The following is a 24917-nucleotide window of genomic DNA, read 5'->3' as shown; positions in this document are numbered from 1 at the left end:
ATGTACAAGTATCTAAATGTCGAGTTGAAGGCCAGAGCAAGTGCTTTCTTATTTTCATTTATAAGCTTTCGGACAATTCTAGTTCATATGAATACAAAAATAGATCTGCTAAAAATTGGGCGCAGTTGGTACCCATGGGATTTCCATCTAATTGTTGGAAGACCTGGTCTCCCAAAACATATAAATATTGTCAATCAAAAACTCAAGCATTTTTTTTTAAATTATCAACTTCAGAGTACTTGTGTGTACAATATCAGAATGTTTTAAACAAAATAATTTTGAAAATGACCGATGAAAAGGTAATAAGTAAAGTTCTAGTTTTATTGAAAATGATATCAAAAAGCCTGGACCTTAATTTATCATGGAGAATAGTTGTGTATAAAGTTGAGAAGTCGTAAGTCTTTAAGATGTTGATTTTGGTAAAATCTTGTAATTTCAAGTTGTCCAAAAGTTTCATGGAATTTTTAAGTATCCACATCTGATTAAACCACTTCTTGATTATACTGTTGCATAGTACTCCTGAAGTTATCCGTCGTTACTGTTAATACTTTAGTACTGTAAGGAGTAAAGAAAGAGGCATTTTGGAATATTTACAGGAACCCGCTATGTATCTTTGTTTGTAAGGATTTTTATTAAGTTTTGGAATCCAATATAGATATGGTGATAACTAATTCATTCTTCTAAGAGTTCTTTTGAAGATTTTCAAAAGTATCCACATCTAATTTCTTGGATATGTTCCTGTTCAAGTCTCTTACTTCTTTAAATATTTTGATGAAGAGTAAAGAAAGAAGCTTGGAAGAAAATTTATTCGAAACTGCAATGTATAGATCCATTAGAAGTATGGTAATTTAAATTCAATATGATTGCTGGTAATATTAAAAAATACTTAAAACTTATCTGTTGTTTTTTTTCATCGAAAATTCTTTACAAGGAAACTCGGAGTTTATGTTGAATGAGCATGTAAATTCATCTCCGCTAGACTGCAATTATAATCATGGGTCTTAAAAAGAAGTACATAGACCAGTTCATATTGTGTAATCCAAGATATGATTCCCTATTTTTTGCGATTAAAAGGTTTGGAAGCAGCAGTTAAACATTTTTAAGAAAACAGTTTGTGGACTTCCAACTGAAATATGGTGAAATAAAAGACTGTAAACTTTTGTGGTTAAGAAAACTATAAAAATGCACATCAGCAAAATGTCACATTTTAAATTTATATTACATCAAACAGATTTCTTGGACTTACAGAGGCCCGTAGCATGGGGTGGTGGTGGGCAAGTCTCCAATTTTCTTCTGAGTAAAATTTCCTTTAGATGACCCCCACCCCCTCCCCCACCCAAACACACTTCTTTTTGTCTCTGTAAGGTCGAGGAAAGACAAATTTTAGGACTTGAACAGTTTTCCCCCTTGTCTGATATTTTGGTAAGTTTCGTCCTTCTTTTTTGCAAGTAAAACATTTTGGGTTGCTGTCCCCCTTTGAGACCGTTGCTATGGGCCTGTTATCCTTTAGACCATTAATTTATCCATGCATGTTGTTCAATATCTCAATATTAATATACAATTTTATTCAAAATATGATGCATTTAGAAGTATGGACTTCTAACAAGTCTGCATTTCTGCACCAATAACATAAAACCATGATTGTTAAAAAAAGACATTCTTCAATCAAATTCCTTTTACAGTTTACTGCAAATATGAGTAAAAAAAATAAGAAGAATCGATGTAAAATGCACAAATAATTTTCTTTATTAAAATCTTTATAACTATCACATATTGCACAAAGAAACATCTCTAAAATACAAAACCTTGTAAGTCTGAGAAAAATAAATTCAAGATAGCACTATCAAACAAAACTAGAACACTCCGATTATTCTGTCAGAGATCTTCATACTTATATCAAAAACAGTACATATAAAACTAGTATAAACAGAAAGAATTTATTTGTTTCAAAGTCCTACAACTTTAAATCAAACAATGTCCTGTTAACATCACTGAGATCTTATGCACTATTAATCAAAATGTTTAAAGCAATATGAGCTGCATGTTTTACATTGAAAATTTTTTTCTTTACAAATTTGTAATAAAATACTTTAATGACAGAAAAATAAATCATTTATAATTTTTTTTTTGGAATGTACATAAATTTTTTTTCCTTTGAATTTTATTGATGTAATACTTTTAATTTGATATTGGATTATAAAACTAAGGTTTGATGGAAAGATAACTCTAACACTATGTATCATTATCTATTAATAATAATGTATATACTGGCTATATATGTTGGAATATCAATTTGAAAACTCTTATTTCAAATGATATTGTTAATAAGTGGAAACCAATTAAACTTGATTTAAATTCAATATATGCCCTCGCAGACTCTCCTAATGACACACAAAGACCATTTGTTTATCCCGATATTCACAAAGAGTATCTTTTTTTCTGAAAAATTTTCACAGAAATCAGACCTACATTGGAGGTAGACGTATTGTCACATTGATCTTATTAAATGCCACTTAATGCATTAACTTACACATGGTAAACAAACAACCATTGTATCAAATATCTATTAACAAAATATACAGTATATATACTGATATATATGTTCAATATAAAATGCTACATATACTGCACCATAAGCATGCCAATTAAACTTGATTTAAAAAAATATATTACAAATCTGTTCACACACACACAGATTATTTATCTCCCTGACAAAAAGTAAAATGCTATTATATACTGTTATACATGTAAATGATTTCTGCATGCTTAGCAATAATGTATCTTTTATCTTGATAATAATTTGATTTCACTTGTATCAAGCAATTTCATTGGCTGAATCATTCAGAGAAACATATAATATTTTGTATAACATAAAATGCCATATCGTGCACAATGCATGCATTTGACGTTTAAAAAAATATTTACAAATTGTTCACAACTTAAAGATTATTAATCTCCCTGACAAAAAGTAAAATGCTATTATATACTGTTATACATGTAAATGAAATCTGCATGCTTAGCAATAATGTATCTTTTATCTTGATAATATTACAAGACAGATATAAACAGTGCTTTAAGGAAAAAGGTAATCATTTACAAGTTACTTCTGGAACGCACAAAAAAAAAAATCTTAGCAGAATTATATAACAAAGAAAATGTAAGTATCCATGGTAACTGAGATACAACAGTGGAAATTATTTGGCCCCCAGACATATATAAATATAGACCAAACAAAATATTACACATGAACATGATGAAAGGACAAAAATATATTAATGCACAATCTTTACATTAGAATGGTCACAACCAATAATAATGCTCTTTGGTGAAATACTGACAGTTAAAGACAAAAAATGAAATATCTAACAAGTATTCTTCATCAGTGATGTAGAACATAATGGCATAAACAACCTCTTCTGAAAATCATCTTATAATTTTCAACAAAATCTGTCACACACATATAAACAAATGTAATAAATGTTCTAGACTTTTCCACAAAAAAAAATCTCTACACACAATGTAAGTCTTTAGTTGATAGTGCTGCTTGAAATTTGAAAATGGGATGTGTGTTTTACATAAAAAATCATAATTATACCAAGCTGATTAAAAAATCTTATTGAACCATAAATTCAATTTACTTTACTGTATATGGAAATTTAAATTACTGTACATCTGTTGGAATTAAGAAAGAATATACTGTAAATCACTTTTTAAGACAGGAAAATTTATGCATATAATAGTATTCCTTAAGATTATATAAAATAACCACAATTAAAATTTTGTCTCGATAATCAAGAGTCAATGACTATATCGCGAAAATAAGGTGTTGCAAAAATTAATTGATCCCAGTAGACTATGTTATTTTTATAAAAAATTACTTTTGGTTAAAATAATTTCCCACTAATTTTGATCTCTTTATACAGACTGATCGGAATAGAATCTTTCATAGATTCAACAAGCTGTTAGAGTCAACAGACAATAATGGTAGTCTTAATGTGAAATGAAATTACAAGAAATGATTGGAATAAATAAGGCCTCAATAGTTTAAATGACCCTTCTTTTCAAGAACCTGAAGGGACATTTTTTTTAATGGTCAAAATAAAACATTCAGTTCTTTTTGTCAGCTAAGATCGGGAATGATGTAACTGATGTTCTTTTTCTTCATAAAGGCCGGGGAGCGTGGAGTCCCTCTACATGGAATGCATGTGGTTTATAATGGCCTGGGAGCATGGAGTCCCTCCACGTGGAGTGTCAGCGGTGGATCATGGTTCACTCCTGCCGCTGCCCAGTCAGCAAGTCCTGTGGTTGACCAGTGCATGCGGTGAATCAGGCGGCGAGAGAGGTGGTAGGATGCGCTTCTCTCCAGCTGAGTCAGCACCATAATTACTTGTCTGGTGAAGAAAATAGATCTCATTATGTATTACTGAATGTCAGTGATCAAATAAGACAGCACCATAATCACTTGTCTGGTGAGAAAAATTTACTTTAAAAGCCAGTGTCAAATTGATCATTTCATAATTCTAGCTAAACCAAAGATAAATTTATCAAAAAATTTTTTAGGTCTCTGTATACTAGTGTCAAAATCTGGTGTAAATGAGGTTTCAGTTTATCAGCATAGAAAGGCTACCGCGAGTGGACACCACATTACCACTGTCTGTAATACTTACCTGTGTAGTGGAGGGATGGAGTCTAGTGTGGTGAGACTACCGCGAGTGGACACCACATTGGCACTGTCTACACAATCACACTTCATATGCAGACTGCGGTCACTACAGCGATTCTCCACCACAAACAAACCACCAGACCAACCATGCATCAGAGAATACACTGAGACGGTATCCCGTACCTAAAAATAGAAATGTCAACCACTATTACAGCTGTTCTTGCCTTTGGCCTCTTTGTTTAACATACTTATCAACCTGCAGACTTGATTGTTTCTAAGGTACAGAAACTTTTCAAAAACATACAATTTTGAACTCTTTTAAATCAGCTTTTTTCCCCCTTGGTTGATTATACATCTATATCCCCCATGTTTTCTCACAATTGATCTACACAGATATCACTTATACTTACCCCCTCCTGTTTTCCCTTGGCCAGAGCCAGCTGTATGACAGCATCAGCGAGGGTGTACTCGTATTTCTGAGTCCTTGTCTCAATCTCCTCCACCATGACTGCCTTAGAACTGTGGACAGACAACACATAGCTGTATCGCTCTGTGGGCTTCGTAGCTAAAAATACAGGACACATTCTTATAATAAGACAGTACATAGCTGTATCACTCTGTGGGCTTGTAGCTATAATAGAGGATACACTGTATGTACTTATAACGAGACAGGCAAAATGTAGCTATAATGCTATGTGGATTCATAGCTAAAAATACAGAACATTTACAATAAATAGATATGTGAATATCAAGTTGATATTTCTACTGATTCATGATGAATCATTATTACCTATGTATACTTACACAAAGTCCAGAAATTGAAAGCCAGAGGTAGGACCACATATTCCCCGGGTTCCAGCATGGTGTTACATCCCACAAAACTCTTAATCTGACGATTACTGCAGGCCACCAGGGGGCCAAACGCCTGGACACCATTAGGGGAATCCCTGAGTATCAGTACACAAAGGTCAGCCGGGTTTTTGTTGTCATTGCTCCTGTAAAAGGAAATAGAGGTAAAGGTCAGTGAAATATGGGCTGTTCTACTGTAAAAACATCTCGGCTTTTTTACACAAGTTACAGATGTAAATATGAAATATCCCATCACAAATTATTCTACAAATCTTTCTTCCTTCTTCCAAAGATAATGAATAAAAAAAATGTCAACTGAAGATTACTGCTTTTATTAAAAAAAATATTTTTAAGGTCTTAATTTATAGAACCATCTTTTAAAGGTTACAAGTCTTGCTGGTTTCAAAACCATCAGGACTCTCATATCACCCCATGACCTCATCTCTACTGTATAGAGTAACCTACCTGACCCCTTCCTGGAACACACCCACTTCCACCTCTGTGGTATAGAACACAGTCAACTTGACCATTTTGAAAACCTCTCTGGCATTGGCTGGGAATGTCCCCTCCACTCGAGTCTCCCTCCAATCAGGACGCACCTTACAAATATCCACACTGTCAAAGTATCTAAACAAAACAAGTATCACATATTTTAATTGGTTGTTTGTGTAAAATTTAAGTATAACTGCACGTTTTAATATACATAATTTGTTAATAAACAAAAAAAAAAAAATACATGTAGCAATTTTCAATAAGACTAATGTGCTACCTTTTGGATTTAAAAGTAGGAAAAATTAAAGCTATACGGAAAAGCAAATGAGAAGAAATTTCAAATTTTGGAAAATTTTACTAAAATGTACAGGGAGGGGGAGCTTGTATTCCACATGTAATTACATGAATAAGTGTGACACAAAAGTTTTAAATATTTAATCAAGAAACTCATACACTCAAACTGTAACATAAAAAGAGATAAGAAGAGAGAAGAGTTTATATCGTACTTGAGAACATCTTCCAGTGATATCCAGAAAACGCCTGATGTGTGCCCATACAACATCAGATCCTGTTTGGCCCGGCTACTAATGTTGGCCCACTTAGTCGAGTTGTCACTCCAATCCCCATTCCAAGAGAACCGCCCCCAAGGATTACGTAACCTTAACAACCTGTGCAGGATCAGAAAACATTGAGTACTAGAATTAAACTACAAAAAAAGAGTTCTCATCTGACTTATAAATATAGGTCAAAATTAATGTCATCAGCAAAAGTTAACATTTCTTTGTGAAAAAATAAAAGATAACCAAGAGTATTATATACTTATTTTTATTCATAGTAGTTACATTTTTTACACCTATTTGAAAGAAAACTACAACTACATTTTTGTTGACTTATGTGACTGTACCTATTTCCATCAATGTCTTTGACATCCAGAATGGAGTAGGCGTGTCGAGGTCGCAGTCCTTTCTCCTCGTAAACTTTGTCCTCTGTCTTCATGTTACCTCCCCCACAGGAGGCCCCCATCAGAAATCTATAAATAAACCAATAATCAAAGTACTGAAAGTATCCTGATTAAAATTCAGAGGATTATTTCATGGGATTTATGCATCTATCTACCATAATTCATTAGAAAAATTCTCAAATTTCTATGGACAGAGCTTTTAAAAATCTATTAGAAAACAGGTCTAGTAGTTTCTACAAGTTCTTATTATGCTAGAGTTGAGAAAGGTTTCAAAGAAAGGGCTTTTAGGAGTTTTCAAGAGATAAAGCCTTTATGTTTTCTAAAGAAGTAACATTATAATCTTAAAATAAAAAAAACTTTTACAGAGTACATACCCTGACTCCCTACAGCTGAGAAGTTTGGCCCAGATTAAGTTATAACACCTACCCTGACTCTCTACAGCTGAGAAGTTTGGCCCAGATTAAGTTATAACACCTACCCTGACTCTCTACAGCTGAGAAGTTTGGCCCAGATTAAGTTATAACACCTACCCTGACTCCCTACAGCTGAGAAGTTTGGCCCAGATTAAGTTAGGATCTATGTCTTCTTTCTGTGGTCCAGCTAGAAATAAAATCTCAAAATTACACTCAGTATATCTACAATGACTTTCTTAAAAAGCAATGGTTATAATATTGCTTTTTTTACATAGCTGAAGAAATATCATGTACTTCTTCATAAAATAAATATGTTTAATTTTTGGCCTTTGATGCTTACGCTGAAGTTCTATGTTATCACAGGGGGCACCTGTTAAGGTAGCCAGACCCTCTATACACTTCCCTGCTACCAGGCTCTCATAGCTGCCATGTAACTTAGCCATAGCCTTCTCTATCAGAGGCACCCACAGTTGTCTTCTCTTGGCCTACAAGGAGAACATGTAACATATAAAATATAGGACTGGTCATGTGCAAAAAAATAGAAGATGAAGAAGTCACTGAAATATCAGATTCAGGCTTGTTACAACAGTTCTTCTAGATAATTTTTTTCCATTAATTAATACTGATGATAACGCTTCAAAATTATCACAACAAAAACAATTTTTTACATTTTAAAAAAAATCATTGAAATAGTAAGCCAGCTGATTTAAGGAGAGCTTGATTCCTATAAATTCCATACAGTCCCTGACCTGAGAGAAGACGAGTCGTTTGTGGTGGTCACATGGTAACAGGTCGTCAATCAGGACAATCTGCCATTTCCCGTCCTTACACAGGCGGACTTGGTAGGCCCCTTGTGGACAATAGTCCTTAGTCAGAATGATGTTCTCTACGAGTTCAGGACGCTCCGCCAAAACCGCTAAGGCACTCAGAAACCTGAAGAAAAGAAGAAATATAAATTATAAGCAATGGGTAAATAATAGCCAATCAGTGACTCTGTACTTACAAGCAGTTTCCCAGAAGTCCCTGAGAGATAAATAACCAATCGGTGACTCCGTACTTACCAGCAGTTTCCCAGAAGTCCCTGAGAGATGTCGTCTGGTAGAGGCGTCCTACACACTGCCCATTTGACCTTTTCGTCTCCCCGTTGAGATGTGGCGATTTCCGTCGGTCGTAGCCATTGGATGGGGGTCTTTGTGAAGGGTTTGTCCTCATTGATAAAGACAGAATTTGGAATTGGAGGAAAGGAATCATCCACAAAATGGTCGTTGTGCTGAATTATAGATAGTATAGGTTTACTCAGAGCATTTCTCTTAGAATTTACAAATGTATAGATATATATTCAGTGTTTCTGATGGTTTTTGATGTTTTGTTAATGAATAGATATATAAACACATGAGCTTTGGATGAAAACTTCATTGTCTAAAATTCTTTGAACATAAAATGTTAAAATAGAGAAATTTCTGTTGTTGTCCTTTTTTAGTTCAAAGTCAAAAATTTAAACAAAATTTTGAAAAACAAAATGTATCCACATCTTTCCTACTTAAATCTTCTAAGGGAAGCAAAAAAAAAAAAAATCTGAAGCTACCTTTCAATGATACAATAAAAGAATATGAACTAGCTGCCAAAAATTCAATATTTAATTATTATAAACAAAGCATCATTTTTTAAAGATCTTGTTATTGAAAGCTAGACATATTTTAATGCCTTTCTCTTCTAGTATATTCCATATAAAATCTAATCAATTGGGATATTATATGGCTATGTTTCAGTACAAAATGACTTTTTGAAGTTTAAATGATTTTTATACCTAACATTTCAAAATGATGATGTCAAAAGCATGGGGGCAGTTTATAAAGCAAATGTTCTGAGTTTCCCCTGCGAAATGATCAAGAATAATTCTTGAACTTTTAAGAAAAGTTCATGAATTATATTCTTGAATCAGCTCATGAATTGTTCATGAAGATCCCATGAAGTTAAAATTGGACACTCATGATTTCATGGATTTTATTCATGAAAACTAAGTTCAAGAATATTCAAGAACTATTTGTTGTTCATGAACAAACTTGGATTTTTTAAATGCCTGCAAAATGATCAAGAATAATTCTTGAACTTTCAAGAAAAGTTCATGAATTATATTCTTGAACTTTCAAGAAAAGTTCATGAATGATATTAATAGGTTCAATGCATTTTCATGAACTATTCATGAATAATTTGTAAAAGTTATTTAGAAATGTTCATGAACTATTCATGAATGTTCTTGCTTTTTGTAAGCAAAGATGTAATAAGTTATGCAAAATGAAAAACTGTAAAAGAAAATATTTTAATAGCATCTTGAAAGATTTCACAGAATTTTTGTTTTCCAATCATGGTATAAACAATCTTTGTTCAAGTGAACAACTCTGATAAGTGATAACGATAATTAATAAATTATGTAGTTCATTCCTAGTAAAATTATGAAAAATTTCAATTCAAACGCGACTCTTTGCAGAATCCTTAACCTTACTTGGTCAAGAGGAAAGTGGGTTCCTAAATATTCAGCGTATTTCAAAGTGTATGCCTAAAATGGAATGATTTTTAATCCAAGTCTCACTGTCTTGCAGAAAAGTGTGTTCAGCAATTAGGGCATCAGCTAAGGGCTTTCAAGGATTTTGAGCAGAGGTGGTCAAATAAAAATATCTTACTGGCTTTCCCTGTGGAATTTTCAAAATTTCATCACTTGGATCCTTTGATCGATTACGATTCATATTTTCATTCCTTTCTTTTGTTTTTCTTCAAGAGCCTGGATTTTTTATATTCCTTTTTTTTGGGGGGGGGGGGGGGGGGGGGGGGGGGGGGACAGCCAGAGTTTTTTAATCTTCTGATCTCAACTCCTCAACATTATCTGTGAACTGCTTCTCCTTTCCCTACAAGAACAAAGATTTTCTGAAAATGCTCATAAATGTGAAAACTTAAGACTTAATTGGTTTTTTTTTTTTGCATATTTGTTTCATTTAATTCTGCATCATAGGCAATGCCATATTTTAAAGCCTCCCCCGGGGGATTTTAGCCTGTTCCCCTCCCCCCCCCCCCCCCCATGTTCAAGATGTTATAGGTGAACAGGATGAATGTTTCAATCTTTAATTATTAAATGTAACGTAATTTGGTTGGATCCTTACTCATAACAAAGTTTGACAAAATTTTCATTAAAAAGGACATAACTGAACTCTTACAAATAGACAGTAACATCTTGACAAATATCTCACAGATTCTTCGATTGCCTCCATTTTTTTGTAACTCACCACTAATATCTGCAGTTATGAAGTAAATTGATCCTCTGGATATTCCTTCTTCGTATTCTGTAATTTTCTCCAAAGGTTGACAAAGAATGACTAGATCTACGCTAATAATCCTCCCACTCTACCGATTCACTTTCCAACCTCTCGCGCGTTTCAAAGTTTGCGCCTTTTAAAAAGTGTAATGCAGAACTAATTAAGAAATAGTTTCGAAATGCCAAGATTTTTGTTAAACAAAAAATAACAAATACTATCGGAATGATTTTTCACTGAAATTAATTTTTTTGAATTGATATAAGTTATATCATTTATTGAATTGGATTTTTTACATTATACCTGTAGAGCCATAGTTTCGTATTGAAGTATGGCCGCCTCCATATCAGAGGACAACAAATATCTCTTGGAACCACTCGCCCTCAAACTGAGTACCCTGAGCTATGAAAGTGTATAGGAAAATAGACTACAAAATACGAATGTGGTTCATGTCATAGCTTCTTCACAACCATGCAGCCTGTGCTGTATCATTTACACACGATGGATAGAAAAATGTGATTTATAACTGCAACAAAATATAAAGCTTTTCGACCCAAGAATGTTACGGTACAGTAAGGAAAAGAGATATAATTTTTTAGTTGTCAATAAATTTATGATACGTTTTTACGAAGATTATGAAATTTTTCCTAGACTGTAAGTCTGTTTCATTTTCTTACAACTTGTTAAAAGTTTGACAAATAGAGAAAATTCGGTCGAACAAAGTTGTGTCGTGAAAAATGAGATAATTTAAAGCACAATATTAATATAGCTGGCTAATTTAAATGATGTAGAAACATTAGTAATTCAATATGAGAAAAATATGCTGTCAATATTGATGCAGTGTTTTTTAAATTACGATCATAATTTAATATTACAATTTCCCTTCTAGACAGTTCATAACAGAGTTTTATTATCCTGAAGAATCTAAGTTATCAGTTAGATAGAGTAGAAAATATGATTTTAACATCTTATGTTCCCCTACTCGGCTCTGATCCCATACTTTCAAAATCAAAACAAAAGCATATTATTAATTAAATCAGGGGCTTGTTCAACAATTGCATTTGCATGCAAAAGTTGTATTATGGGAGTAATGAGTGTTTTCTGGCGATTTTTTGTGACAATTATTTTTAAATTTTTAGTCTTCATGAAAATTCATGAACATTCATCACCTTGAACTATTAAGTTTTTTCTTTAAACTGAAAATTACCAATATTCATATTTGTTCATCATTTGTTCATGAACTATGAATTATGAATGTTTTCATGAATTTTATTCTTGAACTACTTTTATGAACCTGTTAAGAATCCTTTAAGAAGCATTCATGAACAATTATGAACAACTCATAAAGGTTCTTAAAATCATGAATATCATTTCGCAGGGGTTGTTTGCCATAAAAACATTCCATTTTAATATTTCCCAAGGGTATGAATGACTTCTAGTAAATATCAATTACATGTGAATTTACTTTGTTGATAATGGGACAATAGAGATTATATCTGTATCATACTTAGAGAGATTTCAGTGAATGGCTACAGATGATCTTGTTTCATCCCAGGTAGTCTCTATCAACAGTAACATTTAGCAAACATAATGACTAGTTGTGGTTCAGTCCAATACTTATTTTATATCAGTTGACATTCTTGACAGTTGACATATGTATTAGAACTGTCAATACATTTTCTGTGATATGTTTCATGTAGATATTTTCTGTATGCATGGTATGTTGGTAAAAACGTCTTCCTTTTCTAAACATGGATATCATTTAACTCAATAATGAATCTTCCAGAAAGCTAGATTCATATATATATACCTGTATATCAGGGGAAATTTTTTTTTATAGTGTTTAAGCACTCAACCTTCAAAATGTAATTTTTTCATGCTGCTTCATATGTGAAAAAACATAAATAAGTTGTAAATAAATAAATCACACATTTTTTTTTTTATCATTTCAGCTTAAATGTTAAGGAATGCTTGTCTTTTGGTTATAAATGTCTATTCCCAATAATTAAATCTATAAGGTAGATAAAAAATGACAAATGCATTCAAAAATCAAAATACTTAGGAAATTATTTTCTCTTTGATCATTGGGCATAAATTGTACAAATTCATTGAGAAATTCAAGTTATGATCACTCTTCTGAAAAGTCAAGACAATTTTATCCTTACACGCACCACTCCTACGGCTTTAAACGCCCGAGTTTCGTTGGAGTAGAAATAATGCGATCATTACCCAAACAAGAGTAATTGTCAAACTAAATGATCCTCAATTACAGATTTAAGTTTGCTTAACCGGCAAAAATAAGTCAATATTCTCTCAACTCTCAAGGGTATTTGTTCTATGTTTGGCTTAAAAACTCTGATTTTCTGCCTTTTTAATTTTTAAGTGGACAGCAATCATGTATGCTGCCATTTTGACAAGATAAATGACAGTGTGTTGATTTGTAAAGTAATTTATACAGGAATATATAGATGCATTCATTGTTAATTTCTAGAATATCTAATTCTGATTATACTGTTTGAACAGATTTTAAAAAACCTACGGAGTCTGCTAATGGATGCTTTATTTAGCTTAGTATACAATTTCTTTCTTCTTACTAAAATACATCAATCAGTGGCATAAACGTTTTAAATGCTAACATATAAATGTAAGCTTTAATACATTTTTAAACAAACTGTACAAATTATGCAATGAGTGCTCAAAATTTAACACATCATCTAATTAGCATGCCTATACCAGTATACAAATACTGCTCTCTGATTTTTATATGTTAATTTTCAGGGTTTATTAATTTTAAAATTGATTGCATCTGTCACCGACTGAGAACATTCATTTATACATTTACACTCTCCAGAATTTTCACTCAGAAAATAGCCATGCACTCTGTTTAACATGGTTATGGGAGATCATTTATGACTTTAGAGTAGTTTGGCACTTTGGTACAATCAAATTAATCAATACTAAAAACTCACATAATTTCTACATGTGTCACTATTAATAATTCACAATTCCTACAATACCAAAAATATGTACATATATTCTTATTAACTATAAGAATAATACTGTTTGTATTATTGGGTATGTCAATTCATGGATGACGAATTGTTGAGTAGTTATGTCTTCAAAACATTTAAAATAGTAATTTACCTGTCTACAGAACAAAGAGATGTGTTACTAGTCACCTGTCTACAGAACAAAGTGATGTATTACTAGTCACCTGTCTACTGAACAAAATGATGTGTTACTAGTCACCTGTCTACAGAACAAAGTAATGTATTACTAGTCACCTGTCTACAGAACAAAGTGATGTATTACTAGTCACCTGTCTACAGAACAAAGTGATGTGTTACTAGTCACCTGTCTACAGAACAAAGAGATGTGTTACTAGTCACCTGTCTACAGAACAAAGTAATGTATTACTAGTCACCTGTCTACAGAACAAAGTAATGTATTACTAGTCACCTGTCTACAGAACAAAGTGATGTGTTACTAGTCACCTGTCTACAGAACAAAGTGATGTGTTAATATTCACCTGTCTACAGAACAAAGTGATGTATTACTAGTCACCTGTCTACAGAACACAGTGATGTGTTACTAGTCACCTGTCTACAGAACACAGTGATGTGTTACTAGTCACCTGTCTACAGATCAAATTGATGTGTTACTAGTCACCTGTCTACAGAACAAATTGATGTGTTACTAGTCACCTGTCTACAGAACAAAGTGATGTTACTAGTCACCTGTCTACAGAACAAAGTGATGTATTACTAGACACCTGTCTATAGAACAAAGTGATGTGTTACTAGTCACCTGTCTACAGAACAAAGTGATGTGTTACTAGTCACCTGTCTACAGAACAAAGTGATGTGTTACTAGTCACCTGTCTACAGAACAAAGTGATGTGTTACTAGTCACCTGTCTATAGAACAAAGTGATGTGTTACTAGTCACCTGTCTACAGAACAAAGTGATGTGTTACTAGTCACCTACCTGTCTACAGAACAAAGTGATGTGTTACTAGTCACCTGTCTACAGAACAAAGTGATGTATTACTAGTCACCTGTCTACAGAACAAAGTGATGTTTTACTAGTCACCTGTCTACAGAACAAAGTGATGTATTACTAGTCACCTACCCGTCTACAGAACTAAGTGATGTGTTACAAAATCACCTACCTGTCTATAGAACAGAGAGATGTGTTACTAGTCACCTGTCTACAGAACTAAGTGATGTGTTACTAGTCACCTACCTGTCTACAGAACAAAGTGATGTGTTACTAGTCACCTGTCTACAGAACAAAGTGATGTGTTACTAGTCACCTGTCTACATAACAAACTGATGTGTTACTAGTCACCTGTCTACAGAACAAAGTGATGTGTTACTAGTCACCTGTCTACAGAACAAAGTGATGTGTTACTAGTCACCTACCTGTCTACAGAACAATGTGATGTGTTACTAGTCACCTGTCTACAGAACAAAGTGATGTGTTACTAGACACCTGTCTACATAACAAAGTGATGTGTAACTAGTCACCTGTCTACAGAACAAAGTAATGTGTAACTAGTCAACTGTCTATAGAACAAAGTGATGTGTAACTAGACACCTGTCTACATAACAAAGTGATGTGTAACTAGTCACCTGTCTACAGAACATAGTGATGTGCAATTAGTCACCTGTCTACAGAACAAAGTGATGTGTTACTAGTCACCTGTCTCCTGAACATAGACACCTGTCTACAGAACAAAGTGATGTGTTACTAGTCACCTGTCTACAGAACAAAGTGATGTGTTACTAGTCACCTGTCTACAGAACAAAGTAATGTATTTCTAGACACCTGTTTACAAAACAAATTGATGTGTTACTAGTCACCTACCTGTCTACATAACAGAATGATATGTTACTAGATATCTGTCTACAGAACAAAGTGATGTTTTACTGGTCACCTGTCTAATGAACAAAGTGATGTGTTACTAGTCACCTACCTGTCTACAGAACAAAGTGATGTGTTACTAGTCACCTGTCTACAGAACAAAGTGATGTGTTACTAGAAACCAGTCTACAGAACAAAGTGATGTGTTACTAGTCACCTGTCTACAGAACAAAGTGATGTGTTACTAGTCAATTGTCTTCAGAACAAAGTGATGTGTTTCTAAACACCTGTCTATTGAACAAAGTGATGTGTAACTAGACACCTGTCTACATAACAAAGTGATGTGTTACTAGTCACCTGTCTACAGAACAAAGTGATGTGTAATTAGTCACCTGTCTACAGAACAAAGTGATGTGTTACTAGTCACCTGTCTACAGAACAAAGTGATGTGTTACTAGTCACCTACCTGTCTACAAAACAAAGTGATGTGTTACTAGTCATCTGTCTACTGAACATACATCTCTGTCTACAGAACAAAGTGATGTATTACTAGTCACCTGTCTACAGAACAAAGTGATGTGTTACTAGTCACCAGTCTACAGAACAAAGTGATGTGTTACTAGTCACCTACCTGTCTACAAAACAAAGTGATGTGTTACTAGTCACCTGTCTCCTGAACATAGACACCTGTCTACAGAACAAAGTGATGTGTTACTAGTCACCTGTACACAGAACAAAGTGATGTGTTACTAGTCACCTGTCTACAGAACAAAGTAATGTGTTACTAGACACCTGTCTACAAAACAAATTGATGTGTTACTAGTCACCTACCTGTCTACATAACAGAATGATATGTTACTAGATATCTGTCTACTGAACAAAGTGATGTGTTACTAGTCACCTGTCTACAGAACAAAGTGATGTGTTACTAGTCACCTGTCTACAGAACAAAGTGATGTGTTACTAGTCACCTGCCTACAGAACAAAGTGATGTGTTACTAGTCACCTGTCTACAGAACAAAGTGATGTGTTTCTAGACACCTGTCTACAGAACAAAGTGATGTGTTACTAGTCACCTGTCTACAGAACAAAGTGATGTGTTTCTAGACACCTGTCTACAGAACAAAGTGATGTGTTACTAGTCACCTGTCTACAGAACAAAGTGATGTGTTATTAGACACCTACCTGTCTACAGAACAAAGTGATGTGTTACTAGTCAATTGTCTTCAGAACAAAGTGATGTGTTGTTAGACACCTGTCTGCAGAACAAAGTGATGTGTTACTAGACACCTACCTGTCTACAGAACAAAGTGATGTGTTGCCATAGTTCTAGGGCCTCGTTTTCCTCGATTTTTCGGACATCTTCCATCAGGGAGCTTGGCTGTCTTAGAAGAGTGATGAGATTTGGATCAAAATGTTTCCTGTGGGATTTTTCACTGCCACACATCTGACAGTCTGCCATTTTCAGTGGATTTTTGTATGTACATTGTGAACAAGACCACAGTTTATCTTTCTCTAAACTCTTGTTATTCTTCTCTAGACTTTTGTTTTTGGTCTTTTCTAAACTTTTACTGGATTTTTCCTTCTCTAGACTTTTATTTCCCTTTTCTTTGTCCTTATTTTTTTCTAGTGATGACTTGGGAGTCTTGTTTTTCTCCAGCGATGACTTTGGGGTCTTATCTTTCTCCAGCGATGACTTGGGTGTCTTTTCCTTCTGCTGTGAAGATTTCGGTGTCTTTTCTTTTTCCAGTTCCTTTCCTTTAACTTTATTGTTCTCCAAGTTATTACTCGTTTTACTGTTAGCTGTACTGTCAGGTGAAGTTTTAGCACCATCCTCTCTGACTTTCTTCTCTGATTCCTGTTTATCTGCAGATTTAGAAGTCCTTGGTACTTTTGATTCAGACACTGGTGTCTTTCTTCTGATTTCCGTTGGCTCCAAGTTTGAAGCCTCCCTTTTAAATCCACAAGCTGCACACAGAGCACTATTGATTGGATTATGTAGCGTACACTTCCCACAGCTCCAGTAGTTCTTAGCGTCCAGTTCTGACGTAGATCTACGACCCCCGCACATCTTACAGGATCGCTCCGTCACAAGATTGTGAAACGTGCACCGGTTACACACCCAGAATCTTTTGTCTGTTTTCTCTGCACGATCACCAGAGTCAGGAGATTGTCTTGGAGAAGAATGAGCCTTTTTCAGAGGGGAATGCTGCTTGTTGATAGCAGGGAATTTTTCCCCTGGAGTTTTAACTCTCTGGTTAGCTCCAGGAACAACTGCTGGGGCCTGTCCCTTCTGACATTTAGTACACTTAGGACTCCAGCTTGGGTTACAAGCAAAACTACACAAAGGGCAAGTCCACTCTACACCATCCTCTATAAACACTGGATCTGACTTAGCCCGTGGGTGGTTGAGTTTATTTCTTTGGTTTGGATTAACTCCAGGTTTGGGTTTGGGTTGTGGTGAACTTGCGGTGGCACCACCTGCCTCGATATCACACTCCATCCCGTCTGGTTCTCCACGTTTACTGGTGGTGGGGTACTCCACCTTCGCTGCATCAAACTCAGACACAGAATCCAGAGTGGGTAACCGTATTTCCTGTGGACAATGACACACTTCACAGTTTTTGTTCTCTTTTGGATTTTTTAGAGTACACCTCTGACAATGCCAAACATCTTCACTTTTCTGACCAATCACAGCCTTTGTTTTATCCCTGCTTTGGTCTGATCCACCAGTTTCTACTTTATCATCACTATCTGGCTTACAGTGGTTGTATTTAACAACATATTCATCATCGTCGTTAATCATTATGACTTCTTTGAATTTATTCTCGTTACAGCTGATGCAGTTCTCCACTTTCCCGGAGTTTTTCATGTTACAGTTTCCACATTTCCACACATCGTCGACCACATCGTCGCTGTCCACCAGAATCGGTTGCTGCGAGCTGGTTCCCGGCCCTCCCAGGGGAGAAGGTCTGGTTGTTAAGGGCTTTGACCTTCTGACCTTTGTTTTGGGGATGGCTCCTTTGCTTCTGTCGATGGTATCCTTGATGTTAAACACGGCGGGGGTTTGTTCCGTTCCGCACGCCTGGCAGACGTTAGTGAGCTCACTGTTGGTGAGAGTACACTGGCTACACGGCCAACTTCCATCTACTTCCATTGGTTCATGCATTCCTACCTCACTCCATCACCCTCCAATATTTTCTGAAATAAATTAAATAGTTGAAATTTAAAATATTTATTTTTCAGTTTTTGCTTCTTTTTTTTAAATTTACTTTTAGATACAAACCCATAATATGCAAAAAATCCAAAATTACAAATAAAACAAATGTAAAATGCAATAACATTCTTTTTTTAAATATGAATTAAGTATATATATATATAAAATCAGGCTTCCTTTAAAAGTCTTTGAGCATTATCACTCTTGGATTTGAACTTCAAATAGAAATCTTCATTAATCCAGAACCACAATTTAAATTTTTCTCACTGAAAATAAACCATTGTCCACATCCTAGAACTTCTTAGATTTAAAATATGCTGTTGTGAAATATGGATTATTCAGGACACACACACAGAAATATCCCATGTCACTGTGGACTAAATACAGATACAATGTTGAACAAACTGAGATTGGAATGTCATAACAAAGCTTAACTATGCACCTGTCTGTCTGTCCCCTTCAACTGAGTGGACAAAGGCGGAAACCCAAACCAATGGCACGGGAATAACAAATGATAATGACTAACAAAGTCTGGGCAGGCAGTGATGGGTCATCTCCATCAAAGGGGGCCGGGAGAGACAGATAACACTCACACAGAGCCCTGCACATCATCAATCCCACATAAACACATCATACCTGTTTAGTAGACTGCCACTCGGTGCAGGGCCATCACTCGTTTAAAGGCTCTGAGATTTCTACGATTGTACTGATCAGGACTTAGACAAACTGTTAATCCATGCCCGCAATCAATCATTAAAAACATTCTTTTAGGGGTTTATGTTGTAAATCTGAATATATTAACAAATACCACACAGTTTTTAGATGTGTGAGGGGTTTAAGTTCTATTCAAGTCGGGTGATTTCTACCTTCACCCGATTTTTTTGCGGTTAGAAATTATATGGGAATATAAAAGCTAATCAATGCTAACCAGTGGACCTTGTACACATCAAAACGGGTGCCCTGGTTAGCAGGGAATCGCGGGGAATCATAGATTGGATTGTTTTAATGCTGTATGTGGTAGGTATTCTGAGGGACGCGTACAGGTGTGTATCGACTCTGGGCCAAATAAAAAACAATCAGGTGTCCACAAAGAAAGAACAGATAGGTAACCAAAAACAAAGGGGATCAACGGACCACCTCCCAATTGTGATGGCCCCCAGATAGGAATCCGTCATCAGATTTCACAACTCTGTACAGCTGAATAGGGACAGCAATAATGATAACATTTCAAACTGACAGTCAGCAAAATTCTTTTGATAAACAGTTATTTAAAAAATGGCATTATCTTAAAAAATCTAGAAATCTCATACTTTCTAAGCAGTGATGGAACATTCTCAAATATGTTAATCAGAAAAATCTTTGTGGGTCAAAATCACTAACTAGGCTGCTTTGTATTCAGAAAAGAAATGATTTTAAGTAATTTCCATTAGTCTGGTAATCACTTATCGGACAGGGGATATTAATAGAACAAACACTTTGCTGCAGCATTACATCATACATGTACATGTATATACATATATAAATAGTTAAATGTACCTTGAAATTCCAGACCCTATGAGATTTCATCTAGACATGGATATGTTAGGCATGTTATCCAGGTAGATCTCTCCCACAGGTGTACAGGAATTTCCCAGCCTACCTGTGTCTACCTGTTCTATATGATACAGGTGAGATAAGACAATGCCACTACTTACTTCAAGCATCACAATAGATAGAGGGACCCCCAAGGCAATGCTAAAATTTACATTCCAGTTCTTGCGATAATGTCCATTTTACACCCCAAACAATTACCTATATAAACAAACTAGAGCATTTATAAAGCAAAAACAAATGTTTGTCCATCCTTGTTATTGAAACACAAACAATGAACCCCCCTGAACATACCGTGTGAAATTCACTGAGGTCAACTTCTGTTGAAGACTCATTAAATTTCAATTAATAAAGAGATTACCGTGTCTTTGTAAGTGCAGTTGTCAATAATTCTTTATATCTATCATAGGATGCCTTTTTGCAATACAACTCCTGACAACATGAGCCTGAAATAATGCACACCTGACTACACAATACACAATTCCTCACAATACACATCTCAGGTGAGAGCCAATTACCTGTTCAGGTGCATAATAATGATGTCAATGAAAATAAACAAAGGAATTTACCTGTCATTCTCCCACAAAAAGATAAATTCCACAGATCATACAGATATCAGACTATGGACTGGGGGCAGGGCGAGTTAGTGATGAGAGAGAGAGTGACTCATTGTTTTGAGTACATTACCCAGTGGACTGTTAACAACGAGCTAGTGGTATATTGATGGTCAATGAAGCTTTAAGGTGGCAAATTTAAAGGTACCTGATTAAAGCTGATTAACACTACACCTTCAACTCAATCCCTCATATGTTTTATTGATTTATTGGCCAAATACAAGAAAATATTATGGCAATGGAAACTTAATCTTATTCAAATGGAAAGTCAAAAGGGAATCAAACCCATGACCACAAAAATTCCACAGCATTCAATCATAAAGTCATGGGACACAATATGCCACTTTTAAAGCACTTTGTCCATACATCTGTAAATTATTGAAGATATAAAATATAATTTTATGCTTGTGTAGTATCGGGGGGGGGGGGGGGGGGGGGGGGATTCCTTCTCTAAAGATAACATTTTAATATTGAAAATTATGTTAAGTGAAAGGCTGATTTTGTATTGTGAAATTTGATAAATTTTTAAGATTAAATATTTACTTTCATTTTCTTTTAATTCAAAACCTTGTTCTAAAATTTTAGTTTATTTAATACTTGAAAATGAAATGTTGAAAATTCAAATTTCCAAAATAATTTCTCTGTACATCAACATGATCAAACTATGGGTTTGTAAATGTTGTACAGAAATTTTTTTTAAAAATCAGAAATATTTTTGTTAAATAAAAACATGTCATACTTCACTTCAAACTTCTAATTCAAACTTTTAAAGCTTTTAGATTTTTAACAATTTAAATTAATTGATACAAGCATGCAAATTTTGAATAACCCTCCCCCCAAAAAACTTTTGCATTTTCAGATTTTGAGTTTTCAGAATCATTTTCAAATAGTTTCAAATACAATGTATCTAAAGTATTAAATTTACAAACCTTAACCTTTAGTTTTGAAACACAATACATGCAATATATATCATTTCAAGTATCAAAATTCTAAAAGCCTCAATTACTTGATTTAAAAAAAACACTCTCCAGACATAGATAAAGGAAGTGAGAGTATAAGTGCTTGGTAATTCATTCAAAAGCTTTTATATGTGACAAGTGTCTTAAATTCATTTAATAATTAAGGGCACGTGGAACAGATATATATATCATTTTTAAAATATATTTTTGTCCTGTCTGTCTGTCTATTTGTCTGTTTGTCTTCAAACTTTAACCTTTGCCATAACTTTTGAACCATGAATGATAGAGACTTCATATTTGGTATGCCTACTCCACTAATGAAGCTCTATCAAATGACACCAAGGTCAATGACCTTGTGACCTTGACTGTGACCTATATGCTAAAAATAGAGTTTTTTTGCAAACTTTAACCTTTATCATAACTTTTGAACCATAAAAGATAGAGACTTCATATTTGGTATACATACAACACTTATTAAGCTTTTATAAAAGACACCATGGCCAATGACCTTGTGACCTTGACTATGGCCTATATGCTAAATATAGCTTTTTTTGACGGCAAACTTTAACCTTCGCCATAACTTTTGAACGAAGAAAGGTAGAGACTTCATATTTGACATGCATACTCCACTAATGAATCCCTTTCACATGACACCAAGGTCAATGACCTTGTGGCCTTGACTGTGTCTTACATGCTAAAAATAGCTTTTTTGAACCTTCACCATAACTTTTGAACCATGAAAGATAGAGACTTGATATTTGGTATGCATACTTCACTAACCAAGTTCTTTCAAATGACACCAAGATCAATGACCTCGTGACCTTCAATGTGACCTTTATGCTAAAAATATTTTTTTTAAATTTGTTGCTGCCAGGCGCATATTGTTTCACAAACACATCTTGTTTGATATATTTTATTTATCAAGGGTGCATCCAATCAATTCCATTTATGGCTCAGTTTTATGATATAGTGTCATGTCATTCTGTAACACAAGTAAACAAAAACATTGAAGCTGGGGAATCACATTCTTTATCTTACTGTTTGTTATCAACTTTAGGCCAAACAAAAAAAAAAAAAAGGTTCATTTGCTGAAATGAATAGGGTTAGATGGTTACAAGGATTTCCTTTTAGTTTTTTGATTTTTTTTACACACACAAATTCACATGAATTGATTGAAATAAAAATAGTTTTACCATTGTGTGGTGCTTTCCTTTTTAGGGGGCTTGTCATATTGGAAATAGACAACATAAACCTATTTCTTGCTAAGTGCCTTATATCATTATCTACCACACAATGGTAATCAAATTTGAAACAAACATTGTTTCTGTACTTTCGATTTTGATTTCATACGTTTGACTATGTATTAACTATGTAACTAAAATGATGTAAAATTAAACTGATCAGCCAGTGGTTACTGGAATTTCATGATGAAAAATAAATTGGGTCAGCGCTTTAAAATAGGGTCAGTTTGGTAACCATAAACAAATAGTGCTGTGCGATATTACCGGTACCGGTGTATCCCGATTTTTTTCTTCACAATACGTATCGCGGTATTTTTTTGTGAATACCGGTTCGGGTTCGATATGCTATAAATTGTTATAAAAAGAATTATTTGCCCTTTTCAAGGTAAAATATGGCGGCAAGCGACGTAAGTGTGATCAGAATATATCTTGTCAGAAACGAAAAGACACAACTGTTACATGAAACCCCTTCATGTTAAAGCCGATATTTGTTTCTGTACTTTTGCCACAAAAAACTTTTGCCACTTGCGCCGACACAACGCGACTATGTAGTTGCAATATCAAAAATACATGTAATTTGAGTTTGTGTTTTCATTGACATTGACAGCAAAATTTATTAAAAATTTTATATTGTGATATATTGCAATACAAAATATAATATTGCAATATATCGCGATACGATTTTTCAGTCGCGATACCCAGCTCTATAAACAAACATATATTTTCTTATTATGCCTCATCAATAATGATGCCTGAGTTGGGACATAACATTATTCAGTCTAGAAAAATGATACAGATCTGTACCTGTCAGTTTTGCATTAGGATTGGGTGGTTTAGTGGTTCCAGTTGTACATTTAGTTGTGAATTGAATGAAAGAGGTTAATGTTGGTTGTTTAATGTCCCTTTCAGAATTTTTCACTTATTTAGAGATGCCACCATTTGCCAGTAAAGAGCTGTAAATTTGTCCTATTCCCAGCACTTAGGGTCATTGAGTAGTGAGAGTTCTTTTTCAAGCCCACACCTACTGCGACACATGACCTAGGTTTATACAGTCTCATCAGAAGGACTGGTCACCACATCCCCATTGGGATTTGAACCTGCTATGTAAGGATCAACTCCATACATCACAATTCTAGTGCAGAAGCTCTAACCACTGACACCGTGCCACGCAGGCAAATGAATTGATCGAGAGCCACAATTTTAATTTTTTTTTCCCATTGAAGATGAAATGGACAGTGAATATGTATATATATGCAATATATCTTGAGAAATTTAAATTAAAGTTCAATTCTCCACTTACCAAAATCATGGTTGTTAGGAAGATAATCTTATTAGAAAATATTCCTAAAGTGGTTGTCATGGTTTTAGCCACTGCCAGCACTGTACATATAGGTAATTAAATAAATTTAAAAAAAAACAAGGCTTTAAACACATTGTTTATGGTAAAATGTATTTCATTCAACTTGAAACTTTCAAGTTTATTATTTGAGTAAATGACAATCTGTGAGAGTACTTGGAAATTTTGTGTTTTCCAAGTAAGGCCAAAGACTAACTTCAACATGGAAAAAATATATTTATTTTCCCGTTTAACCTTTTTAATTACAAAATTAAAACTTACTTTTGCAACAACCATTTCCACAAGATTTGTAATCTGTAGCTCAAACCTTTTTACGTAAAGTCACGGTATATCTACCTGTTTCTATTTTCTCTTTCAAGTACCTGGAGGAATGCATTCATGATTTTCATTT

General features: G+C 34.3%; 1 protein-coding gene across 2 annotated transcripts; it reads right to left on the bottom strand.

Annotated features, from left to right (window-relative positions):
- Window positions 1-3869: 3869 nt before the first annotated feature.
- On the bottom strand, window positions 3870-24904 carry LOC134275226 (calpain-15-like). Of its 2 annotated transcripts, none has more exons than XM_062757493.1 (13): window positions 24788-24904; window positions 16843-18749; window positions 8440-8648; window positions 8128-8311; window positions 7719-7863; window positions 7496-7565; window positions 6909-7034; window positions 6511-6672; window positions 5978-6139; window positions 5468-5658; window positions 5074-5228; window positions 4668-4846; window positions 3870-4391 (listed from the first exon to the last, which is right to left on the bottom strand). In XM_062757493.1, the coding sequence occupies exons 2-13, from the start codon at window positions 18715-18717 to the stop codon at window positions 4211-4213; spliced, it is 3639 nt and encodes a 1212-aa protein (XP_062613477.1). In that variant the 5' UTR covers window positions 18718-18749; window positions 24788-24904; the 3' UTR covers window positions 3870-4210. The 2 variants fall into 2 exon arrangements, with proteins under 2 accessions (XP_062613477.1, XP_062613478.1); XM_062757494.1 differs by lacking the exon at window positions 24788-24904 and adding an exon at window positions 24470-24551.
- Window positions 24905-24917: the final 13 nt, after the last annotated feature.

This window comes from Saccostrea cucullata, unplaced genomic scaffold (assembly GCF_032062105.1).
Source record: "Saccostrea cucullata isolate Sc308-1 unplaced genomic scaffold, CSIRO_AGI_Scuc_v1 ctg956, whole genome shotgun sequence".
NCBI lineage: Eukaryota > Metazoa > Mollusca > Bivalvia > Ostreida > Ostreidae > Saccostrea > Saccostrea cuccullata.
Note: the sequence above shows the minus strand (reverse complement) of the source record. Positions and strands in the feature narration are given on the sequence as shown.